Source organism: Mucor mucedo (genome assembly GCF_025094135.1).
Source record: "Mucor mucedo strain NRRL 3635 chromosome Unknown EV154scaffold_246, whole genome shotgun sequence".
Lineage (NCBI taxonomy): Eukaryota > Fungi > Mucoromycota > Mucoromycetes > Mucorales > Mucoraceae > Mucor > Mucor mucedo.
Window position 1 is genome coordinate 1 of NW_026252530.1, and position 21960 is coordinate 21960.

Here is a 21960-nt window from a genome sequence, read left to right on the forward strand (position 1 = left end):
AATAAGTATAAATCGTTTGATGTACATTTATTTTTAATTTTTACATTGTTTTTGATTGTATATCCTTGTTCCCATGTCTACAGAACATCCAAACTATAGATCTTACGTTGCGACTACGTGCACTTTGGCTGTCCCTAAGGAAAAATTGGCTGTCCCTAAGAAAAGCGATATTTATTTTTGGAATGATATGATATTGAAACTAAGCAATTATGTTGACCAATATAAATGCGTCCACGTGAATGTCACGTGATTTAAAAATATGTTATTTTATGGCATATCTATTTATTGTTTATTCAAAGTTATCATATAACCGATCTTAGCTCAGTTGGTAGAGCGGGAGACTGTAGTGTAAATTGACATCTCTAGGTCACTAGTTCGACTCTGGTAGATCGGAATTTATTTTTTGACAATTCTCATTTATTTGGTGCATGTAGACCGGTGGTTTATGAAAGGGACCTTTTTTGTTTTTTTGTTTATGTCAAACTCACAATTCTATGAACTTAGCTAATATGCACTAGACTTATGACCTCCTATATATTATTGTTTGTTTCGGGTAACCGTATGTTAAAAATAGAGGAATAATAGGCAACTTTATAGTAACAACAGACTGAGGGAGTAGTCGCTCCAGAAAAAGGTAATAACATTATATCACTTTAGCGACGAAATCAATTATACACAAAATCATAAAAGTAGTCTATACAAACAAATCTTCAACTCGATGTTTCATAACCAATATAATATGACGGTAACATGGAGCTTTAAGAAAGTTTAAAGTAATGTACAGACTTACCAATGAGATGTATTCCTTTTGATGGCACTTATTATAAAAAAAGGGCCCAAATTCCAAAAAAAAAAAAAAAAAAAAAAAAGTATATGAAGTTTAGGAAAAAAAAATGGTTTAAAATTAGCCTAGTTCAGAAGTCAAACGCAAAGTATATGAAATAAAAAATAGAATGAAATGCCTCTTTGATAGTGTGCACTATTTTCATTACCATTATTATCACCATATTTTGGGCGGCTCCAATACAATTTTTTAAATCGCCAGGTCAGGCGTCTTAATATATCTACAGCTATGACTGATGTACCAATGGTTAAATTTGGAATGCATTTGAAATGTGCTAATTTTGTTAATTCTTATATTCGTGCTAATTCTGATACATGTTCAATTATGTCAACGGATTTTCCTTCATGATAATATGTAAGGTACATAACAAATATAGCAAGTTCATCAAGCAGCTAGTACCATTAGTAAAACAGGCTACGGTGCTAATTTTTTAGGCTAGGTGACCTACGTATATTTTCTATAATGTTTTCTGCAAAATTACCTAAACCCAAACCCATACAGATAGATATAGCTTTAATCACAGATTTTGGAGATGTCATGTTAGGTTTTTTTTTAATATGAAAAATATAGAAGATCTATGTAATAATATAGACTAACAATTACCCATGAAATAAATGCATTATCTGGAGACAGAACCATACGAGCTAAAGAGTATCACAAAAAGCCCAAAAGTAAAATTATTTCTGAAAAACCTTTTAAAATTAAGACAGACAAATGATCAAAAAAGCCGATATTGATGAACTTAAAAAGATCGTTAAAAAAATTAAATCAGGAGCAATCAAAATTTCTGTCTTCAACCAAACGCTTGAGACATCAAGAATATTTGTATTAAAACAAAGGAAGATGGGAGTATATTTACTGATGCCGTAGCGCATAATACTCTGATATAATTTTTGATACAAGAACTAAAAGACCGTATAAATTAAGTAAATCAAATAGATCAAGATTTACAACAGATTACAAGAAAGCTTATTCTAAGGCACAACAATCGCTGTTTAAAGATTCTTGACTGAAGGATCTGATTTTAAGAAGTTAATGAATATTATGCTGAAATTAAACAGCACAATTCAAATAGCAGGAAATGCACGGGGATTACATAAATGGAGAGCTGTCTTATAGATCCAAAACTGCTAAATCCGGATAAAGTTATTTTCTCTCTATGAGTGAAACAGCGAGACTCACATTGGACAAATTTGAATACAACTTGGAATTGTACAATAAATGTTTAGTCATAGTTGGAAGTATCTAACAGCGACAGTTTTTAATACTTTGTGTTGATGTTCATTAATCAATTGTAGACAGAAAACCCTTGTAAGAGCCTATCTATAATGCTTTATTTGCATTCCCAAGACTTTCGGCATTTATTATAGATGATAATTATGAAAGTAGGGCATTCATTTTTAAAATAGAAAACAAAAAAACAATTATTCCAAGTGACAGTCTTTCAAAATACATATTGGACGAAGAGCAGCAATGGTCTAAGACATTTTTATTTTTTTCCGAAAGAAAGTACCATGATGATAAAGTATGCCAAAAAGGGCGAAATTTTGTTTCTTTTTCAAAGAATAAACGCATAATCGTCTTTGTTGGGGATAAGGCGGTGGTATTAGACCGATCATAAAAAATTTCATGCGTTGCAATGATCACTGGAGAAAAAAAAAAAAATAGAAAAATGAAAAAAGGCCAGAATATTGGTGTTTATATTGCGAATGAGCGCAATACGTCACCAACATGTGTGCTCTGCTCTAAAAAATTAGCGGGCCTGTTGCGAGTACTGTCTGATGAAAATGGCTGTAGAAAGGTCAAGTTTGCCAATATGGGCCTTTATTTTGCTGCTATCAATCATGTCCCTCAGTACGTCGTTCTGAATCAACACATACGAAAGACTTGACTTCTTCACAGTCTTACACCTTGCCCTGCAGTTAATCCAAAGCTCCAAAAGTAGCAAAGTTATTGCATTTTAAAAAACTACCACCACTTTATAATGTATAGACCTTTAAAAAGAAAATATGTATATACCACCTGAGCTATAGCACACGATTAAAACTGTGTCATTCATAGTCTTTTTGTGAACATGCCCATCTTGGCGGCTATGTAGAAGGTGTTACGGAAAATTTTTCGACGACACAGGAGCTTACAAAAGAGGCAGGAAGCCATCTTAAGTTTGATACAAGGTCTCAGCACAGATTGGCTGGTGATTAACTTACGACACGTCATCTGCATGAATTTCGTACACACAAATTGCGCACGCGACCTCATCAATTTTTTTCTTTTGCCAAAATCATACAATGACTATACTTGACGACAACAATTTAGCCTACTTGCTCAGCCTAGGGTTTGAGTTGGATCTATGCAGACAAGCACTTTCGCAAAACTCCACCATGGAGAATGCAACCGAATGGTTAGTAGAGATGTAGACTGCATCCTTTCTACAGAGTACTGACATTAGAATGGCAGGATCTTGAACCCAAGCCGTGCACCCGTTTTAAATTTAACGCAAACCTCTTCAATACCCAAAAAGGCTGAAACGAATGATATGGATCTTTCAGTGCCTTATTCCTCTGGGAGTCATCTGAAGTTTAAGTCGCATGAGGTAAAAAATTGATCGGTCTCTACAACAAGGTGATTAACTCATGTTCTATAGAATGACTTAAGAGATAAGGCTTACGAAGAGAGTAGACGCGCTCAACAGAAAAAATTTGAGCAAATTGCGAACGAACTGAGAAAGGACAAAATTATGGAACGAGAAGCCAAGAAGAGAGCGCTTCTGGAAATAAAAAATGATCATGAAAAAAGAAAATGCAAGGGAGGACCAAGCAAAGCATCCTCTCTACCTGTAAATAAAACGTTGACTGAAAGAGAACGCATGCAGATAGAATTAAAAAAAAAGAAGAAGTTAGAACAAGAACAAAAGCAACGTGTTTTGGAAGATATCCAAAACGATAAAAATGATAAAAAAGATAAAAGATCAAAATTATCCTCTACCTCTTTTACCACCACACTGAGCACCCCTCAGAAAGCTAACGCCATCGAAGCCTTTATACAGGTAGACATTTTTTTTTGTTAAACTAAATAGATTTGTTTTTCTAATGGGAATCGTACCTCAAAAGTTTAAATTATCAGATGCCTCCACAATACGACAAAAATTTCCCCTTACTGCTAGAGTCAAAGATTTACTTGAATTCATATTTGAAAAAGAGCTTGTATTACATAATGCTATTACTATTAATAATATATCATTAGTTTGTGTAAGTAAAATTTTATTGTTACTCCTGTTTCTATCAATTTAGAAAATTTAACATCCTTGCAGGTTTTCCCAAGAAGGGTGTTTACTTTGGATGATGGGGCATTAGACATGAAAGAAGCCAACTTTTTGCCAAATGTCTCTTTAAATGTGTTACTAGCACCAACATCACCTCCAGAAGTTACACAGGAGGACACTATAGATAATACAGATGAGCATAATATGGACGGCATCGCTGAGAGTGACTCGGATGATGAATCAGTAAGTAATCTACATACAATTTTAAGCTCTTCGTACTTACCTCCATGCAACAGAACTCTATGATCGACACTTATATACCAGCGTTCAACTCTCTACTTCCTCCTCTAATTGCTCGCCACAGAAGATCATATGGACCTGAGACTAGTGGTGGTCATCAACTGACTGATTTATCGCCACCAGTTGAAGAGATAGCTGAGAGTAAACATATACACATGCTTTAAGATACATGTAAAGCGATTAATTAATATTATATAGCAACTGAGACTGTACATGTCGAAGAAAATGCAGCAGATTTAGATAGGAGGGAAAATATGGCACTGGCTGCTGAGCAACGAAGTAATACTAAAACAACTGGGCCGAATGCACGCGTTGTTAAGCCGCGAAATCCAAAGGCTTTAAAATATTTTTGTTCTGCAACAGTAGCTGGATTACTTACACAGCATACGAGTAGTGCCAATCGCTATTTGAAAAGCCTATCGTGTATTTCTGCAGATATAGCAGAATCTTTACTGAAGTATCTCATCAAGAATGGGAAATTAAATGTTACTACCTTGCGAAAATTGGCCGATCATTGGTAGGATATATTGGATTATAAACACGGCATACTATATTTACAAACCGTCATACAGCTATCTACAGAATGTGATTTTTGACTCGTACTCATATTGCACAGATTCTCTGATTGAAGATTTAAGCAAGTCAAATTCTTCCGCATCCATCACAAAACTCAGTCTTCGAGGCTGTGAATTAATTACGGATGGGGCTATTCGGTCTTTGGAAGGGTTGAAGAATCTAACCTATTTGGACTTAAATAATTGCAAGGTCACGGATAAAGGATTAAAATCACTTGAGAGTAAAGTGAATACAAACACTTCCACATAGACCTCTGATTAATGTTGAATTAATATCTATATATCTGTAGAGTTACCCTATCTTTCTTACTTGAACTTATCAAAAACAAAAATTACTAATACGGGCATTGCATCCATGGTAGGAAATGCCAAATTCAAACCAGAACTGCAAATGTTATTATTGGACGGATGTACACGTGTGAAGTCATGTGGTATATTAATTCCAATTGTCAATGGTAATTTTACTCTTAATGAAACCACTACATGGATACTAAGTTGCCCCCCACAGAATTTATAAACCTTATTCAACTATCTTTTGCATATACAACGCCCGGTAGCATACTTGAAGACCAACAACTAACTAATAAGAACATCCGTCTCGAACAGCTGGATATCAACCACACATGTTTCAATGACCAGGACTTGATTGGGACAATCAGTCAGTTCAAAAGTCTCGTGGAGTTAAAGCTAGGTGGATGTGAAGAGTTGACCACGAGGGGTTTATCCTTTTTACCCAGAGGTACCCTTTTGTCCGCAATAACACTGTGTAACGAGGTGAAACTAAATTTGTTATTTTGTGTAGAATTGAGGAATCTCAGGCACATTCAATTTCCCAATCGTGAGCATGAATTAGATAGCGTCCTACACAGATACAAAGGTAAACCAAATATAACATAAAAATGTAAATCTACTTATACATTTAATACAGATTTACCCATTGAGTACTTGGATTTGAGTGGATTTTTGAATATCACAGACGAGGGAGCAGAGAATATTGCATTTATGAAACACCTGCGTTATTTAAATTTAAACGGAACAAAAGTGACAGATAAAGGAATCAGTCAATTTGAGAGTAGGTACCATTGCAACAGGAACGTGTTTCATAACTTGGCACATTGTATATCTAAATATTTTTATAAGACTTGATTGAATTGGATACGCTTTATTTGGATCGTACATTATTGACAGATGTCGGGCTTAGAAAATTACAAGGTAAAAAGGTCATCCAGACATTTATAATTAATACAAGCCCTTTAAAATATTAACAAATAGGACTTTCTAAACTGGAAACACTTTCTTTGAGTCGCACTAAAATTACCAATGACGGATTATGCATGCTAGGAGATTTCGAACAAACAAGCTTTGCACGTAATTTGAGAACTCTAAACCTTGCGCAATGTACACTTGTTACAGATAAAGGTGTAAGAGGGATAGCCGGTAAGAAATATCGGTGGCGAATAAATTCATGAAATCTTTATCGTGCTAAAATAATTGGTTTAACAGGCATGCTGAATCTCACTAATCTTAATTTGGATCATACAGGTGTGGGCAAGTCCTGTTTGAAGTATTTAAAAGGTAAGTGTGTAAAGATGCTCATTCAATAAGTGTCGGTTATGAAACAGCAGTTTATTAGACTTGAAGAACCTGAACCTTGTAAGGCTACAAGGTATTGAAAAAGAAGAGGATGACACGATGGATAATGAATAAAAAAGTATTTTTAAATCTTAAATGAACACAAGGCATTATTTAATTAGTGTCACCATGAAAAAAAAAAACTTTGGTATGGTAGATCTTTTTGTTTACTTTTATTACTTTCCTCTTTTTCCTTTTTCTACTATTGTCATGTCAGACTATCTGTTTAAAGTTTTTGGAGCCGTTAGAGTAGTGCAAGAAGTGTCGAGGCCCACTTCACCCGGTTTACCGAAGAACGATGAATGCACAACGATTGTCGACATGGCGAAACAACAAGCACCAATATCCATGAATCGAAAAATGAGCAAACGGAAACATGGCCGAAAAAATTCGTTTTATGTACTAAAGCAACTACGAAAATTAAATAAATTGAAGCAATTACAGCAATATACCCATTCTTCTTCTCTCATTCAAATTTACAGTAACTCAAAATCACAAAAATCACTCTGCCTCTGGCCACTGCCTACAATTACACGTTACACCATCCTATTTTCTTTCATCATTTCAACTTTAAATTTTCTCGGTTTATTTGATTTTACTTGCTCATCACCTTCTTTTGTCATTCATCGATTAGAATTAACAAACCTGTTTATTTCTCCTTTCTTATGTTTGCCTTCTTTACAAAATATTATTATTTTTAGTTGGAATGTTTTGATCTTGGGTTTGTTTGAAGAATCCTTAACTCATATGGTAGGTGGAACACGGCGGTTAGTTCAAATATTGGCCTGTATTATATTTTCGGTCTGCACAATTCGACAAGCTATTGGTTATATTTTTTCAAAAAGTACGGGCTGGGCTGTTCCTTCCTTGTTTTTCAGCGATTCATTACACGAATGCAATCAAGGTATTTCTTTACAATAGGTAACTCCAATAAAAACCAATGTAAAAACAATGCTAGGTCTCGCTCCTTTTTTATTTGCACTCGTGGTGGTCCAGTCACTGAATATTCAAGATAAATACATATTCATGTATGGAAGCAACAGCAAGTTTACCATTCGAAAAGTAACGCTCCAAATCATGATGTGTCTTGTAAATTACACTGTGAAGAGCATTTTATGGTGGTCCTTGACTGGCCTGCTTACTGGCTTCATTGCGATGATTATCATCCAAACACTTTTAGCACACGATAAAAATTGGGCTTCTGAAGAACTTTATGAAAAAGATGACGCTGTGCCTGTTGAGATTATTATGGGCAGATATCGGCCATTACCCCTTTGGCGAACATTACAAGCTGCGGTTAAAAAGGGATTATTGGTTGTGTTTGCTACTTTGCCCATCCTCTTGATCTGTAACGGGTATTATACGCAAGAAAGATTGGTCGATTCGGTCAGTCTGAACCAATTATCATATGACCGTTATCTCTTTACATTCGTTATCATGACAGCGCCCCGTCGGGGCAACCCTTCATTTCTTTCACGCACGTTGGATTCGTATGTTAAAAATTGGCCCGAGAATCCGGAATCTGGATCGTTGTATGACCGGATCCATACCTTGGTATATACACACTTTACAACACATATAGAATATGATAAAGCCAAGGCCATGTTTGAAAATACCACGAGAGGAAGACGCTATTTGAAATGGATTCGTGAAGAAGGGAATACATTGAATCAACGTAGCCATGTTTCAAAAGCTCTCAGCTTAGCAGCAGACAATTTCCAGTCCACGTATATTGCACTTGTTGAAGATGATTTTCCTGTATGTGGCACGAAAGAATGGAGAAAGATTGAAAGTGTGATTTACGCCGCCAATATAAAATCTCCTCATCATTGCGGTGTGTTTGTCGGAACAGGGGGAAGCGGGCTGTTTCTGAAACCTAAGATTGCGAAATTAGCCTCTGGTCTATTGTTAAAATATCCAAATTTACCACCTGATATTATTATACAACAATGCTTATTAGGTAATCTGTATGAGTGTAGAGAATGTACACAGACTTTGGTGACAAGCAAAACACTACTCATGTATCATATTGGTTATAATACTTCAACCAGTGTAGATAGATCTTATAAAAAGAACGATTTCCAGTGCGGTTGGCGTCATCCATTTGTAAGTATAAAACGATTACTCTATTTTATACATGACTAATTTTCTGTATATAGAACGGTGATCCAAATGTAATTACACTGTAATTTAAACATGTGCCCGTTCCCCTCTTTTTTTTATGTTACTTTGAAAGTATCCATAGACTGTAATAGAAGATAGACGAGAAACGATGACCAATATAGTAGGATGATATGTTTGCTACACAATAAAAGGCTTACACAGGGTTGTACACATAACAGGGTCGTAACTATAAACTTATGGTCTTATGTAGAACTCGTCCAATCAAATTATGTCATCTATTTTTAATACGATTTTTTATTATTTCAAGATTGGTCAGTGTCATATCTTCAAGGTGCTTTGACCAGCGGAGTTGACTCATTGTACTCTTTTGTGATAAAGAGGAGTGATGAAAAACTGCTTCATGCAAAAGTAATAACAATGTACTTTTAACAAATAAGAGTTTAGGGGGTGGAATAGACCCCTTATTTCCTGTCCCGAGAAAAGAGGAGATATCGGCCGGGCCGATATATGTATAAACGATCCTATTCGCTTGAATGTGTGTGATTAATTACAATGTCAAGATTAAATGAGAAAAATGCGCAATAAAAGCCACTTGATGTCCAGTAAAATGCAAGATTTAATACGAACCCAGATACCATAAACGTCAAATGAGTAGAATGCGGTAGAAACAAAAAATAAAAATCAGGCCATTTTTTTCGCCCAGCTGCGAAAAAAAAAAAAAAAAAAAAAAAAAAAAAATGAGTGTGCGTGCGCGTGCACTGCCACGAATGTGTGCCCGGGGTTGGAATTGGGATGACTCCCAATAGGTGGGGGACAATTTTTTCTTTTTTTCTTTTTCCTCTTTCTCCTTTTCCTTTTACAAAAAAACAAAACAAAATATCAACAATAAATCACCATGGAAGCTTTTGCACCACTTCCAATAGACTTGTTTTCTACTGATACAGGCGTTTTAAATGAAGAAGACACTTCAGCTTATTTCTCTTTGTCGCAGTTCGACCTGGAATTGCAAGAGCAAGCACAAGCAGCTCTTTTTCAACAAGATTCATGGCAAGATTTTGATAGATATTTACCCATTGACAATCAGCTGTTCAGCAATTCCATGAGAAATGAACAAGCCCAACCCATCTTTATGAACACAAATAACTACAACGACCCCTCTTTATTATATGAACCTTTATCCAACTTGATACCACAACAACTACAACCACAGCAACAACAACCACAGCAACAGCAACAACAACAACAACAACAACAACAGCAACAACAACAACAACAACAACAACAGAAGTTTGACAACTATGCTACTACGTCCACAACAACTAACAACAGTGTTAAAAACGAATATGCTAGTCCAGAATCCTTGCCATATTCACCTCCATCATATTCACCCTCTCAACCTATGCAACAACCCGCCTTATTCCAATCATCAGCATCTGTTACTACTTCTCCTCAGGCAGAGAAAAAATCCTTACCAACAAATCCTTCTTTGGACTTCATGAATTGGAACACTTCCCTCGATTCTCAAGGTAAAAATAGCAAAAAAAAAAAAAAAAAAAAAAAAAAAATACAAACTAAAATAATCAACCAATGAAATAACAATATAAATTTCCCTTTTTATCATGAATAGCCAAGGTACCCATTCAACGTTTAAAATCTTCAAGTATTATTAGCAATGCAGTAAATGCTGCTTTAAATACCACCAATGCACAAAACCCGCCTATCGGTCGTCAACATAAAAAGACTGCACATAATGCTATTGAACGTCGTTATCGTAATAATATCAATGATCGTATAGCTGAACTTAAAAATGCAGTACCCGCACTTTTATATGCTAAAGTGAATAAGACACCAGCCGGTTCCAAACGCCGTAATAACGACGATGACGAAGATGAAGCCGAAGATGGTGCAGAATTCTTAGACGGTGTTGCAGTGGCTACAAAGTTAAACAAGGCAACAATTCTTCGTAAAGCAACCGAATACATCAATCATCTGAAAAAGACGGGTGATGATGTCCGACGTGAGAACCAAGCACTTCAAAACATACTCAATCAATTACCGGGTGGTGCTGATATCTTGCAACGCTATCATATACAAAAGCAACAGCGTGAGAAAGAAATCCAACAACAAGCCGTCATGGAACGTGAAGTTCAAAAGCAACAAGATCAACAAAGAAAGGCAGCAAATAGAAAGCGTGCTCGATTTGGTACAAATCAACATGAAGCCTCCGATGAATATGAATCTTCCTCTTCATCACCAGATCCTGTAACACCACCTGCTATGACAAATAGAGTCTTTATGGCTATATTCATGTGTATCACATTCTTTTCTACATCTCCCTTGACTGCCGGTCCCAATTCCTCCGAGCAATATCAAAATCATCATCATACCTCAAGAACCACAACCACAGGCCAAGACAATACAATTTCAAATACACTGGGTAATACAAGCGCTGCACCTGAGTCTTTCCTCGGTTCTGTGTTCAAATTTGACGACGGATGGTAAGAAATAGACTTTGCATCTAATTCTCTTTGTATAACTAACAAAAATTGCAATAGGTCTGCTTTACGTACCACTGTATTCATTATTTGCATTGTCCAACTTTTATTTCCTTACATCAAATCCATACTATTTGGCTCTTCCCTCAAACTGAAACGTGTTAGTAGATCTAAACGTACGATTGTAGCAACCTCTCGCAAAGATGTTACAAGTACCACTGTGACACCTGGCCTTCTGAAATGCCGTCAAATTTATACCATCCTCGATAAATCACTCCGCCAAGACAATGATGAATTACCTCAAGGTGCTTTAGCCACCTTCTTTCCTCTGTGTAAAGAAACCCTCCGCATATTCTCTCACCATGTACTTGGTTATGACATCATGTATGGGGATCATCAACTTACTGCTGAAGAAGAATTCGGTCAAGTTTGCAAGTGGATTAAATTGAATGAAACCACCTGTCTTGGTGGTGCTCCCGAAATGTCTCGCACAAGTATGTTGTACTCTTGCTTTCGAATGATTAATTTGGTCGACACATTGGATGACAGTGTTCATGAACATGTCAACCAAACCCATGCCCGTGCCTATGCTACAGCTGCTCTGCAAATGTCGCTAATCATCCCCAAACACTCTATTGCTGAAAAGTTGTCCAATTATTTCTGGCAGCATTCCATTACCAAGGATGAAGATGACGAAGATCTTAGTCTTTGGATGCAAGCATTGTCCTGGATGGATCCTGAACAAGATCATGATTCCATTTCTGAAATGCGTCAAACCCGTGCGTGGTCCGAAACTATGGAAATCATTACAAACCAAACCGCTTTAAATGATAAACTTCCAAAATCTGGCAACAACCTTTCGATTTCCTTTACTGCGCCTGTTGTTGTGCCTGTTGCAATATTATCCACATTACACTTGCTGGACAGTCTTCGTATTCAGTTTGATCGGTTAGTCAGTACAATGACTAGTAGCAACGACACCGGATTTGATGAAACACTTGAAACAGCATTTATTGACATCATGCTATTAACTGAATCTACTACCGAAACAGAAGATGACCATCAAAGATTGGCCCATTGGCTTGCTGCCGTTGGTGCTACAGTGGAAGCTCTTTGGAAAAATAATGATGCCGAAAAGTGGGCTTCTACCATTATCCAACGTGTGCCACGCTCAATGACCTGTCGTGCATCCAATGTGTCACAAAAGACCAACTTAAATCAGCTTGATGAACTGGTTAAAAAAGCAATGATCCATGTTCTTGTCGGTTCCATCCTTTTAAAGCAATCTGATCCCGAACGTCAAAAACAAGGTTTAGTCGAACTCGAAAATGCTGAGGTACTTCGCTCTGGTATTCGTAAATTACAAAAGAACCGCAACGACGAGCAAGAAGGCGACCTTGAGTATGTTGTTATGGCATTAGCAGAATTCGTGGTTTCCTTTATTGGCTTAGGCTCATGGATTGAAGCTATGAAATTACAAGAACTTTCTGCCGAAAAAGAAATTTTAATTGATGAACAAGTGCGCGAAACTAGTTTGTCTTTACGTAGAATGATTCGTCATCCTGCCTTGTTAGAAAACCAACAATCAATTGTAGATAGATTAAGTCGTCTTGGTCGTTTTATTGCTCACCATCCTGGAGATGCTGATTCTGCTTGTGATTTATCCGAAGAAGATGAAGAAAAAGAAGAAGAAGGTTGCAAGGAAGAGCAAAATGATCTTACACACGAACAACTCATGTCGAAGAGAGCTGACAAAGCTCAATTAATTCTTCATGGTTTAGCATAAAACAAAAAATGTCCCATATTATTATAACACACGCACATACCTCCACACTATTCTGTCTTTTTTGTTCATTATATTATTATTACCTTATAAAAAGAATGCTGTTATTTTTTTTTTTATTTTTTTTACCGCCGACGCACCCCACAGTTCCACAAGCATCACATTTTTTAGTTTAGAATGATGAAACGTGCGTTTTTTTTTATTATTATTCAATTTTACTCAGCATGATATTAAAGTTTGTATTTCTAATTACATTTCCCATGTGCAATAAGCCTAATAATTTTTGTCCAATAAACTGGTAACCAGAAAAGTTGTCTTGGTTAATATATTGAACGTCTACACTAAACAACCCAGATAAATTCTCAAATCTACATATTTCAACAGAAAACTGAATTTCCTGTCCATTATCTAAACTAGGATGCCCATAGATAGGTTGGCTAAGTACAGGCTGGTGGCTAGTACTTAGATGGTTCATCATGTCCTCCTCCTCTTGATCCATACCAAGTTGCTGATAGTGTTCCGTAGAGCGTCTTGTACAGTTCAATTTATAGCCGCCTTGATTTTCTACTTCAACTCCCAACAATAACAAAATTTTATTGATCTCCAATAGCACTTCCATGGGCGGCTTGGAAGTAAGGGCTGAACGATTCATGTCGCCTGCATGCACTCGAAGTTCAGATTCTATCGAAATTCTATCAATATTGTCACCCTTTTGCTGTAATGAAGAAGGAGCTCGACTATCAGAGCGCAGAGGTGCAAGTGAGGAGGTAGGCCTTGCAATTGGGATAGTTGCGTGTTCTCTACTGGATAAACTACCGTTATTACTACTGTCACTACTGCTTTTACTGCTGCTGCTACTACTCCTTGGTGTAGTACCATCATTAGCTATATTTGTAAACATGTGTTAATAAAGTTAGCCGTTTCAGGAGGGGGGGGGGTGGTACTTACATTTTTTATGGTGAGTCTTGGTCTTAAGCCATGAAATCAATCTTACGCTTTTCGATTGTTCAGGTATTATAGGTGATGTAGGTGGGGATACTGGCAAGGTGTTAGGACTATGGCTGTTATGTGTGTGTCTATGTATGATTTGTTGCCATGAATTCCGGTTGGTCTTCTTTTTAAGTTGTACTTCCTTGACAGTGTCTTCTTTGATCGCCGTTTCACTATGATTACGTCTTTTCACGCTTGAGAATAATTTTGCTCTCAGAGAAGAATACTGAATAGGTGGCATACTTGAGTCTTGTGGTGTTGTTGTGCTAATGGTGTGTCTCTTTTTATTTACGTTAACAGAAGAAGGAGGACCAGAAATACCTGATTTTTGTATGCTGGAACTTGATTGTTGTATCTGAGAACTTGATTGTGATACAGCCACAGGCACTATGACTGCATCTGTAGTTGTTGGCTCTTTAGTTGATTTTGATGAAATTGGATCGTTTGTGATTGTTGTTGGAAATTCTTCAATAGTTTCTGTAAGCGAGTTGATATCTTTGGCACATGGAATAGGTGTTGTAGGTGGAGATGAAACATGATCTGCCATTAAATGTTGATCCTGACGTTCTTCAGTGATCATGTTATCGTCATTATGGGCGCGTTTCGTGTTACTGTAGGAGGGAGGAAATGAGTAAGTTGAAGAAACCGAAGATCTAGCAGAGCATGCACTACTTTGTACATCCTCGTCTTGATCACAACAAACATCCTCTACATAATCATCGTCCTCTTGTATCGATTTAGGTTCAATCCCTTTTAGCAAAGATTGTTTCAAAATTTGTCCTTCCAGCTCCAATTCATGTACTGGTTTTGTAATCTGGGTTTTATATTTACTTAACCAGGGATGATTCATAATGTCCACCACTTTGCATCTTGCGTTGGGGTCGGGAATTAACATTTTGCCGATGATATCTTTTGAGTCATCTGATAAATGCACTGGATATTTTGGTTTGTTTGCCATAATATATCGATACAATCGTCCAATGTTATCACCATTAGGGTTCTTTATATCGTCATCAAACGGTAAATAACCACAAAGCATAGCATATAGTATAATACCACATGACCAAATATCAACACCTGTACCAGCATACAATGTACCCGTCATAACAAGTTCAGGAGCTGCATATACAGGAGATCCACACGAGGTAGACATTAAATCACCTGTTTTTTGCGTAAATTGGTTGGCGAAACCAAAATCCGTTACGATTAAGTTGCCGTGACTATCCAAAAGTATATTTTCCTAATCATAGTAAATAGAGAGAGTTGAACATTTCGAATAGCTTTTCGTATCGTTTGGGGTTACACGCGTGTGTATTATAAATAACTTACGAGTTTTAAATCACGATGAACAATATTCTTTTGGTGCATATAGAAAACGCTACTTATCAATTGTGAAAAGAGTCGACGTGCCTCATGTTCCTTTAAATATCTTTGCTTATAAATGTAATCGAACAATTCTCCACCTTTTTTTTTTGGAAAAAAAAAATGAGGCACTGCAATGTTAACGTTGACTTATAATGTACCTTGTGCATATTCTAACACCATCCCAATACAAGTATTTGTTTCATTTACACTTAATAATTTGACAATGTATGGGTGATTCAATGTCTAATTCATGTGATGTTTATTATTTATTTATCGACTTTTTTTTTGCGGATTCCTTTTTTGTTACCTTTAATATATCAATCTCCATTCGAATTTTTTCTAGCTGTGAGGATGAATCGATATTTTCTTTTTTTACAAGTTTGACAGCCACCTTTTATTGTGCTTATTTAGTGTACAAAGAATTAAATGATTGCTAACTTATACCTACTGTTTGTCCTGTTTCGTAATGTCTGCCCATTTTCACTTTACCAAATTCTCCAACACCCAGAGTCTTCAATAGTAAAAATGGACCAAGGCGTGGTACTGGACGTTTGGGAGTAGTTGTGAATGATGACATGGATGATGGTTTAGTCAGATAATTGAGGATTTGTTTTTTCTGTACTGCTTCCTCTTCTTCTGTCATAATAATTACATCCTGTCTTTCCTCAGAAGAGCAAGAAGAATTATCTAATAATGCCAATACTTGATGGTTATTTGCATCGTGAATTGGGTGAATAACTGCTGCCGACATATTAATATTTTTAATGAAAAAAAAAAAAAAAATGAAAAATAAAAGAAAAGAAAAATGAGAAGAGAAGAGAATGTGATTATAGATAGATATTTAAATTAGACTATTTTATAATTATCTCCTTTTTTTTTGGGTCTTGTTATTATGTGATGAGCCTCATCGGAATACATTTTCATGCCCGTTTCCTTCTTCCAAGGTCTGACAGAAAAAAGGGCGGGGACTACCATAACAAATATCCATATATGGTAATCTCTCCATTTTATCAAACGTGTATTTTCAATGAGAGTTTGAATGCAATGCACAATATCTTTATCTCTACTGCAGAATTATTGTCATTTTTTTTTTTTTTAAAAAAAACAAACAGACAAAGTTTCCCATGGGCGTTTCAAAAAATAACATTATGTAATACTTCCCCCGTCCCCGTCTATCATCCCCTCTGATCATAACTTTATCACCACCCTGAACGCTTTTATTCAACCCTGTTTTAACATATAAATAATTGACGCCGTTATTAAGATTAGACTTTGTAAGGACAGGGTCTTTTGATTATGTGAGACATGTGGTTCGCATTATAGTCATATGAAATCGTTAATCGACATTTTCGCAAGTGACATGTTCACTATTGATAATACAGATATAAAAAAAAAAGCAGATAACAAATAAAAGATGTTCCTCGAAATGTTTTGTCATATTTTAACGTGAACTTGAGAAAATATAATGTGTTTTTAATTACCACTTTCATGACAGCAACTGACTGTTCATCAGTGTCTCAACACTTATATTTGTATCGATATTAAAGCTGATTATGACATAAAACGAGGTATCAATGTAACAGACATAATGCTTTAACGTATGTGAAAACAAAAGCAGATCGTCGTTCTGTTTCTTCCTCGTAGCGACACAACAACGGGTGTACATAGAGACAGGGTGAAACGCTTTTCGTCTTAATATTTTTCTGTTCCCTATCGTTACCATTATAGATGCATTGGTTAAAGTCTCTTTATCTAGTCTTTACACGAATAATTTTATAAGCTGGCTGAACAAGGCCATATTATTTGGTCGCACCTGTCATATCAGTATAGCTTTACATCAGGTGGGTCTTGATTCCTTCACACCACGAGTTTCTGTGCTGACAAATAATGCCGAATCACGGAATAAAAATAGATTACGAATATGCATTTATTGTCCCTGTTGAACTAATAGTATTAATGAAAGACATATTTTTAGCATTTTCGTTCGTTTCTTTAAAATTAGTATAATATTTTATACATTTTTAAAAGCTCATCAAAGGATATTAACTCATTGGTTACGTTGATCTCATATTTACTTGTAAGAATGTGAGTAAAGCTGTACAACTCTGGTTATAGTTTTGTTTTAATAAAAAAGGTACAGCTCTTCCAATGAAATCTAAAACTAAGCACAATATCTATACTTGTCTCTTTCAATTCGATTGTGTAGACTTTGGCAATGTCAGATTAAAATTTAAGGTTCACTTATGGAATAAAAATCACACAACAGATTCATTTTAATTGTATCTTTAGCGAAGACTCAATTAATCTAACAAGACATGCTTGTCAACTCTAAGCAAGTACATAGATTTAAATACAGATTGTTTCAAAGAAACAGCCTGTTTTGAATTAATAATGTACTTCATGAGTAGCATTGGTTACTTTGTTTTAGTGAAGGTGCTTAATGTTTCATGACACAAACACACGATAAAACGTATAGTGTCATTGTTCAATTCTAATTTTAATTTTACAAATTGATTAATTATAATATTCACTACATACATTCTATAAATCTAATGACGGTGGGCAGGAGTCAATTTTACATCACCTTCCTCACCATTTAATAGAACTTTCACTTTTTCAGTGTACATTCTAAGATCCTGACCCATGACAGTTATTCTAATCTGAACATCCTTGGTATTCTCCAAAGTATCCTCGTTTTGGACAGCTGTAAGAGTCCATCGACTAAATGCGTGGTTGATAATATACAATTTATCGTCATCCAATCGAACGAAACCTTTGATGCGATAGATGTCATCTTTGGGCATAGATTTCAGGAAAGCCTCTAGCCCTTCACGGTTCATTTTTTTATCGTTGACAGATTGAAGGATTTGAATCAAATCAACCTCATTTTCTTGATGATGGGGATCAAACACATTATCTTCCAATGTTTTGTTCTTGTTATAACCGACTTTAAAGAGCGGGGTATCCAGACCAAAGACAAGGTCAGGGGAAACACCGTTTTTGTCACACTTGACTTTGGGTGTATCTGTGTTTAGAACGTTGATGTGATCAATTACATCATCCAATTCACGTTCGTTGACCAATTCATGCTTGTTGAGTAAAATAACATCGGAATATTGGGCTTGTAACTTGGCTGTATAACTAGTATCTTCATATCCTTTAAAGTTCTCACAATCAACTACTGTAATAATCGAATCTAACAAAAATCCATCGTCCGCCATCTCACGAATTTGCCATGCAATTGGTGCTAAAAATTGAAATATATCAAATTCTATACTTGCCAAACTATCTAACAATATCCTTATCCTTACCAGGAAAAGCAGAACCACTGGTTTCGACGATAATTCTATCAGGATTATATTTTTCTGCATAATAAATAAAAATCAGTTCTTCACTTTCTATAGACTTCATGCGTTAATACTACCTTTTAATTCTTCAAGAGCTAGCTTCATTTGGCCAACAAGAACACAGCACATGCAACCATTTACCATCTCCTGTACACCGACATTGGTTTCTTTAGCCAATTGACTGTCAACTTTGTGTGATGTATAATTAATACGCTATTGAAGTAGGATCAAGAGTGTAATGAATTACCAGCTATGTCACCAAATTCATTCTTCAACAAACAAACTTTGTAGTCTTCCGGTACACGACGTAACAAGTTTAAAATTTGGGTTGTCTTGCCTAGGTAAATAAAAGTTAGACCAAGTTTCACTGCTATTTCTTAAAGTAGTTATTTACCACTTCCCAAGAATCCAGTAAATACTGTAACAGGAAGAGGTTCACTAGAGGTACACATAATAATTATAAAGATTAGCAAAAGAGGTTAAAAAGGAAACTTGTCTGGGGACTGGGTCACTATCTTTTAGATCTGTGACAAAAAGTGCATTTTTAAGCTCAAATAAAAAAATACATTTAGCGCCGAAAAAGATATTTTTGTTTTATTCATGTATTATGTATGTACGGATATTTTATGCTTTCTGTTACAGCAATTAATGATGTCTTTGCTTTTTCTCTTCCAAAGTAAGCTTATTTAATGTCATGATATCACCCTCTCTCAGCAGTTCTGCTTCACGTGAGTCGCCTTCGCTTCCTTTTCTATTAAGAGCAGGGAACTCTTTTCTTGCCAAAGGAATAGCCAAATCATCTTCTTCATCATCTTCGTCGTTTTGGCCATTGAAGTAACCATTGACTAAGTTACGTATACGAGGACTGGCAGGGGCAGACAAGGGCTTGGGGATCTTTTTTATCGCTACCTCTTCTTCTTCTTCGTCATCGACAAATGAATCGGGATATACACGACGTAATGCTAATTGACGAGCCTTGATATATTCTAATCCCATACGCTTCCAATCCAGTAAGTCTGATAATCTCTCAGTACGATTACGTTGATTGATACGTTGACGACGAGTCTTTTGGCAAAATCTGAACATTTGCTCACATAATTGTTGAATGGACTCCTCAACAGATTTAAGACGTCTGTCCACAATATAAATACCATAATCCTCGCAATTCTCGATATTTTCATCCATGAAACAACCAAAACCAGATAAACTATTGTAGAAGAAAGAAATGAGTCGGGGATGATTACTATGGAGACACTAAATACCAACTTACTTTGTTGTGATAGAAGGTACACCCATCACAGTACACTCAGCAGGAGTATAACCCCAAGGTTCATAATAAGAGGGGAAAACACCAAGATGACAACCTCTAACAAAATCTTCGTAATCAAGGCCCAATAAGGGGTTATTAGCGTTTAAGAATTCAGGATGGAAAATTGTTTTGACACGATCTTCAGGCTTGTTGTATAAACCGAGTCTTCTTACTTGATTAATGATAGGATCAAGACCATCGTCAACCATATTGTGAGTAACAATGGGAGGCAAGCTTTGGTTTTTCAAGGCAAACACACGACGTTTCAAAAGGACTTTATCTTCGCTTGACAAGAATTCAGCTGTATCCAATTCTCCTCCTCTTAAAGCACTTTCATAAATGCGCTTACCAATGCGACTTTGGATTTCATTCACGGTTTCTCTTAATTGCTTTGTAACAGCTTGACCCTTAAGAGCTTCAACGTTGAAAGATCTTGTGGCAGCGGGCATAACAATGAAAGCGACAACTGTGGTGTTTGATTTAGCAGCCTTTAAGCGATCATTCAAACCTATTTAAAGTTAGTTTTTTTTTTTTTTTTTTTTTTTTTTTTTGAAAAAAAAAAAGAACATTGTCCACTTACGACTAAGAGATTCTACAAACATATCAACACCTTTATTTCGATATTCGTAACGACCAGCAGTGAAAAAGTAAACAGTGTTGTCCAAATCAAAATCATAATGACCATAGAAATGACCCCGGACAAAATCATTGATCTTTTCCTTATTTAAGGCATGTTTGTTTTGGAACTCGTGAACAGCTTGGAACTTTACAACATTTAAACCGTTTGGTAATACGCCATCTACCCAAAAAAAAAAAGTTATTATTATTGTCTTCTAAAAGGGCCAACAAAAAGTTATAGGTTTTTTTTACATACCTGGTTTACGTTTCAAAAGATGCTCACTTTCATAGGCAGTAATATGACTTACAGTTGTAAAAACATCCGAGCAATGTGCAGCACCCCTTTCAATACAGTAGCGATGATAAATACCACGTTTACCAGCCTCATGGTCGACATCAAAATCCCGAAGATTATTGTAAAAATCGACCGAACCAGCGCAAAGATAACGTCCCAACAACGTAGCATGTGTTGTGAAGATAGTTGTAACATCAATTTTACGCTTCTTGATCAGAGGAATAGCCACACCAGCTAACCATTCATGGAAATGAGCAATAATAGCCGGTGCTGGTGAATCGGGTAAAGATGCTTGTTCATTGTACTACACCAAATACACTCAAAGTCAATTCTTTTTTTTTCTTCCTGAAATTTAAGCAAAAAATGATAATACCTTTTTTGAGATTTCACCAAGGAACCAAGTGACCATATAACCAAACAAAATAGCTTCGTTGGTTTCTTGATCACTGGGAGGACTAGGAATACCTGCTACACGCCAGAGATCCCCTTTCCATTCATCCAAGCGATCAAAGACACTACCTGTATCGAACAAAAGCACATAGGGAGCTCCTTCAACTAACCATCGACCAAACAAGTATTTTACGCCTTGAGAAGACATGATATCCAGAGTATCCCGGATGATACCAGCAGGAGGATCAAGCGCTTCCACCTCCATTGGGGCTGTCTTGTAAGACAAAGGACCGATCAAACAGTAGCGGTCACCAAATTCACGGACAGTAACTGGCACCTTTGTTTTGATAACAGTATAAATACCACCAACTAAACGTGATTTTTTAAGTAACAATAACAAAAACGCGTCTCATATTATATACCTTTATTGGCTACCTCCCAAGCAATTTCAAATAAGAGCGGGTTGTAAACATCTTTTTGTGGAGTATCGGCAGACATGTGTGTAATTTTTTTTGTTTTTAAAAAAAAAATCGGATGAAAAGAGAAAAGAACAAGAAAATAATTTTTTTTTTTCGCAAGGTTTTTATTAGAAAAACCAAAAATCTTTGCCTTGTATACAAACGTCATGATC

The 21960-nt window shown here is 36.1% G+C and overlaps 6 protein-coding genes and 1 non-coding gene across 7 annotated transcripts; 4 read left to right on the forward strand and 3 right to left on the reverse strand.

The window, feature by feature from the left end:
• The first annotated feature begins 310 nt into the window (after positions 1-310).
• EV154DRAFT_t167 lies at positions 311-394 on the forward strand. Its single transcript has one exon. It is a non-coding gene; the product is annotated as a tRNA-Tyr (tRNA).
• Positions 395-3132: 2738 nt separating this feature from the next.
• On the forward strand, positions 3133-6688 carry EV154DRAFT_571777 (uncharacterized protein; the record flags this gene model as incomplete). Its single annotated transcript, XM_051606290.1, has 17 exons — positions 3133-3245; positions 3302-3437; positions 3489-3890; positions 3955-4092; positions 4155-4349; positions 4403-4547; positions 4605-4685; positions 4770-4923; positions 4979-5202; positions 5272-5436; positions 5490-5720; positions 5784-5858; positions 5910-6053; positions 6122-6193; positions 6254-6418; positions 6485-6556; positions 6615-6688. 17 exons carry the CDS (start codon positions 3133-3135, stop codon positions 6686-6688), a joined length of 2586 nt encoding a protein of 861 aa, XP_051450520.1.
• Positions 6689-6823: 135 nt separating this feature from the next.
• Positions 6824-8802, forward strand: EV154DRAFT_571778 (uncharacterized protein; the record flags this gene model as incomplete). The annotated part of the gene is made up of 3 exons (XM_051606291.1): positions 6824-7517; positions 7572-8719; positions 8773-8802. The coding sequence occupies 3 exons, from the start codon at positions 6824-6826 to the stop codon at positions 8800-8802; spliced, it is 1872 nt and encodes a 623-aa protein (XP_051450521.1).
• A 650-nt stretch (positions 8803-9452) lies between these two features.
• Positions 9453-13206, forward strand: EV154DRAFT_532212 (uncharacterized protein). The gene is made up of 4 exons (XM_051603874.1): positions 9453-9983; positions 10011-10263; positions 10365-11235; positions 11293-13206. The coding sequence occupies exons 1-4, from the start codon at positions 9633-9635 to the stop codon at positions 13016-13018; spliced, it is 3201 nt and encodes a 1066-aa protein (XP_051450522.1). The 5' UTR covers positions 9453-9632; the 3' UTR covers positions 13019-13206.
• Positions 13207-13220: 14 nt separating this feature from the next.
• EV154DRAFT_432459 (kinase-like domain-containing protein) lies at positions 13221-15947 on the reverse strand (the record flags this gene model as incomplete). The annotated part of the gene is made up of 7 exons (XM_051596674.1): positions 13221-13752; positions 13960-14285; positions 14541-15245; positions 15383-15468; positions 15529-15613; positions 15678-15761; positions 15819-15947. The coding sequence occupies 7 exons, from the start codon at positions 15945-15947 to the stop codon at positions 13221-13223; spliced, it is 1947 nt and encodes a 648-aa protein (XP_051450523.1).
• A 1834-nt stretch (positions 15948-17781) lies between these two features.
• Positions 17782-19269, reverse strand: EV154DRAFT_532216 (CobW/HypB/UreG, nucleotide-binding domain-containing protein). Its single transcript, XM_051603875.1, has 5 exons — positions 19112-19269; positions 18965-19054; positions 18795-18905; positions 18682-18735; positions 17782-18617 (listed from the first exon to the last, which is right to left on the reverse strand). Exons 1-5 carry the CDS (start codon positions 19167-19169, stop codon positions 17920-17922), a joined length of 1011 nt encoding a protein of 336 aa, XP_051450524.1. The 5' UTR covers positions 19170-19269; the 3' UTR covers positions 17782-17919.
• A 15-nt stretch (positions 19270-19284) lies between these two features.
• EV154DRAFT_532218 (glycogen synthase) lies at positions 19285-21960 on the reverse strand. Its single transcript, XM_051603876.1, has 6 exons — positions 21752-21960; positions 21313-21698; positions 20901-21243; positions 20607-20825; positions 19988-20534; positions 19285-19924 (listed from the first exon to the last, which is right to left on the reverse strand). Exons 1-6 carry the CDS (start codon positions 21825-21827, stop codon positions 19363-19365), a joined length of 2133 nt encoding a protein of 710 aa, XP_051450525.1. The 5' UTR covers positions 21828-21960; the 3' UTR covers positions 19285-19362.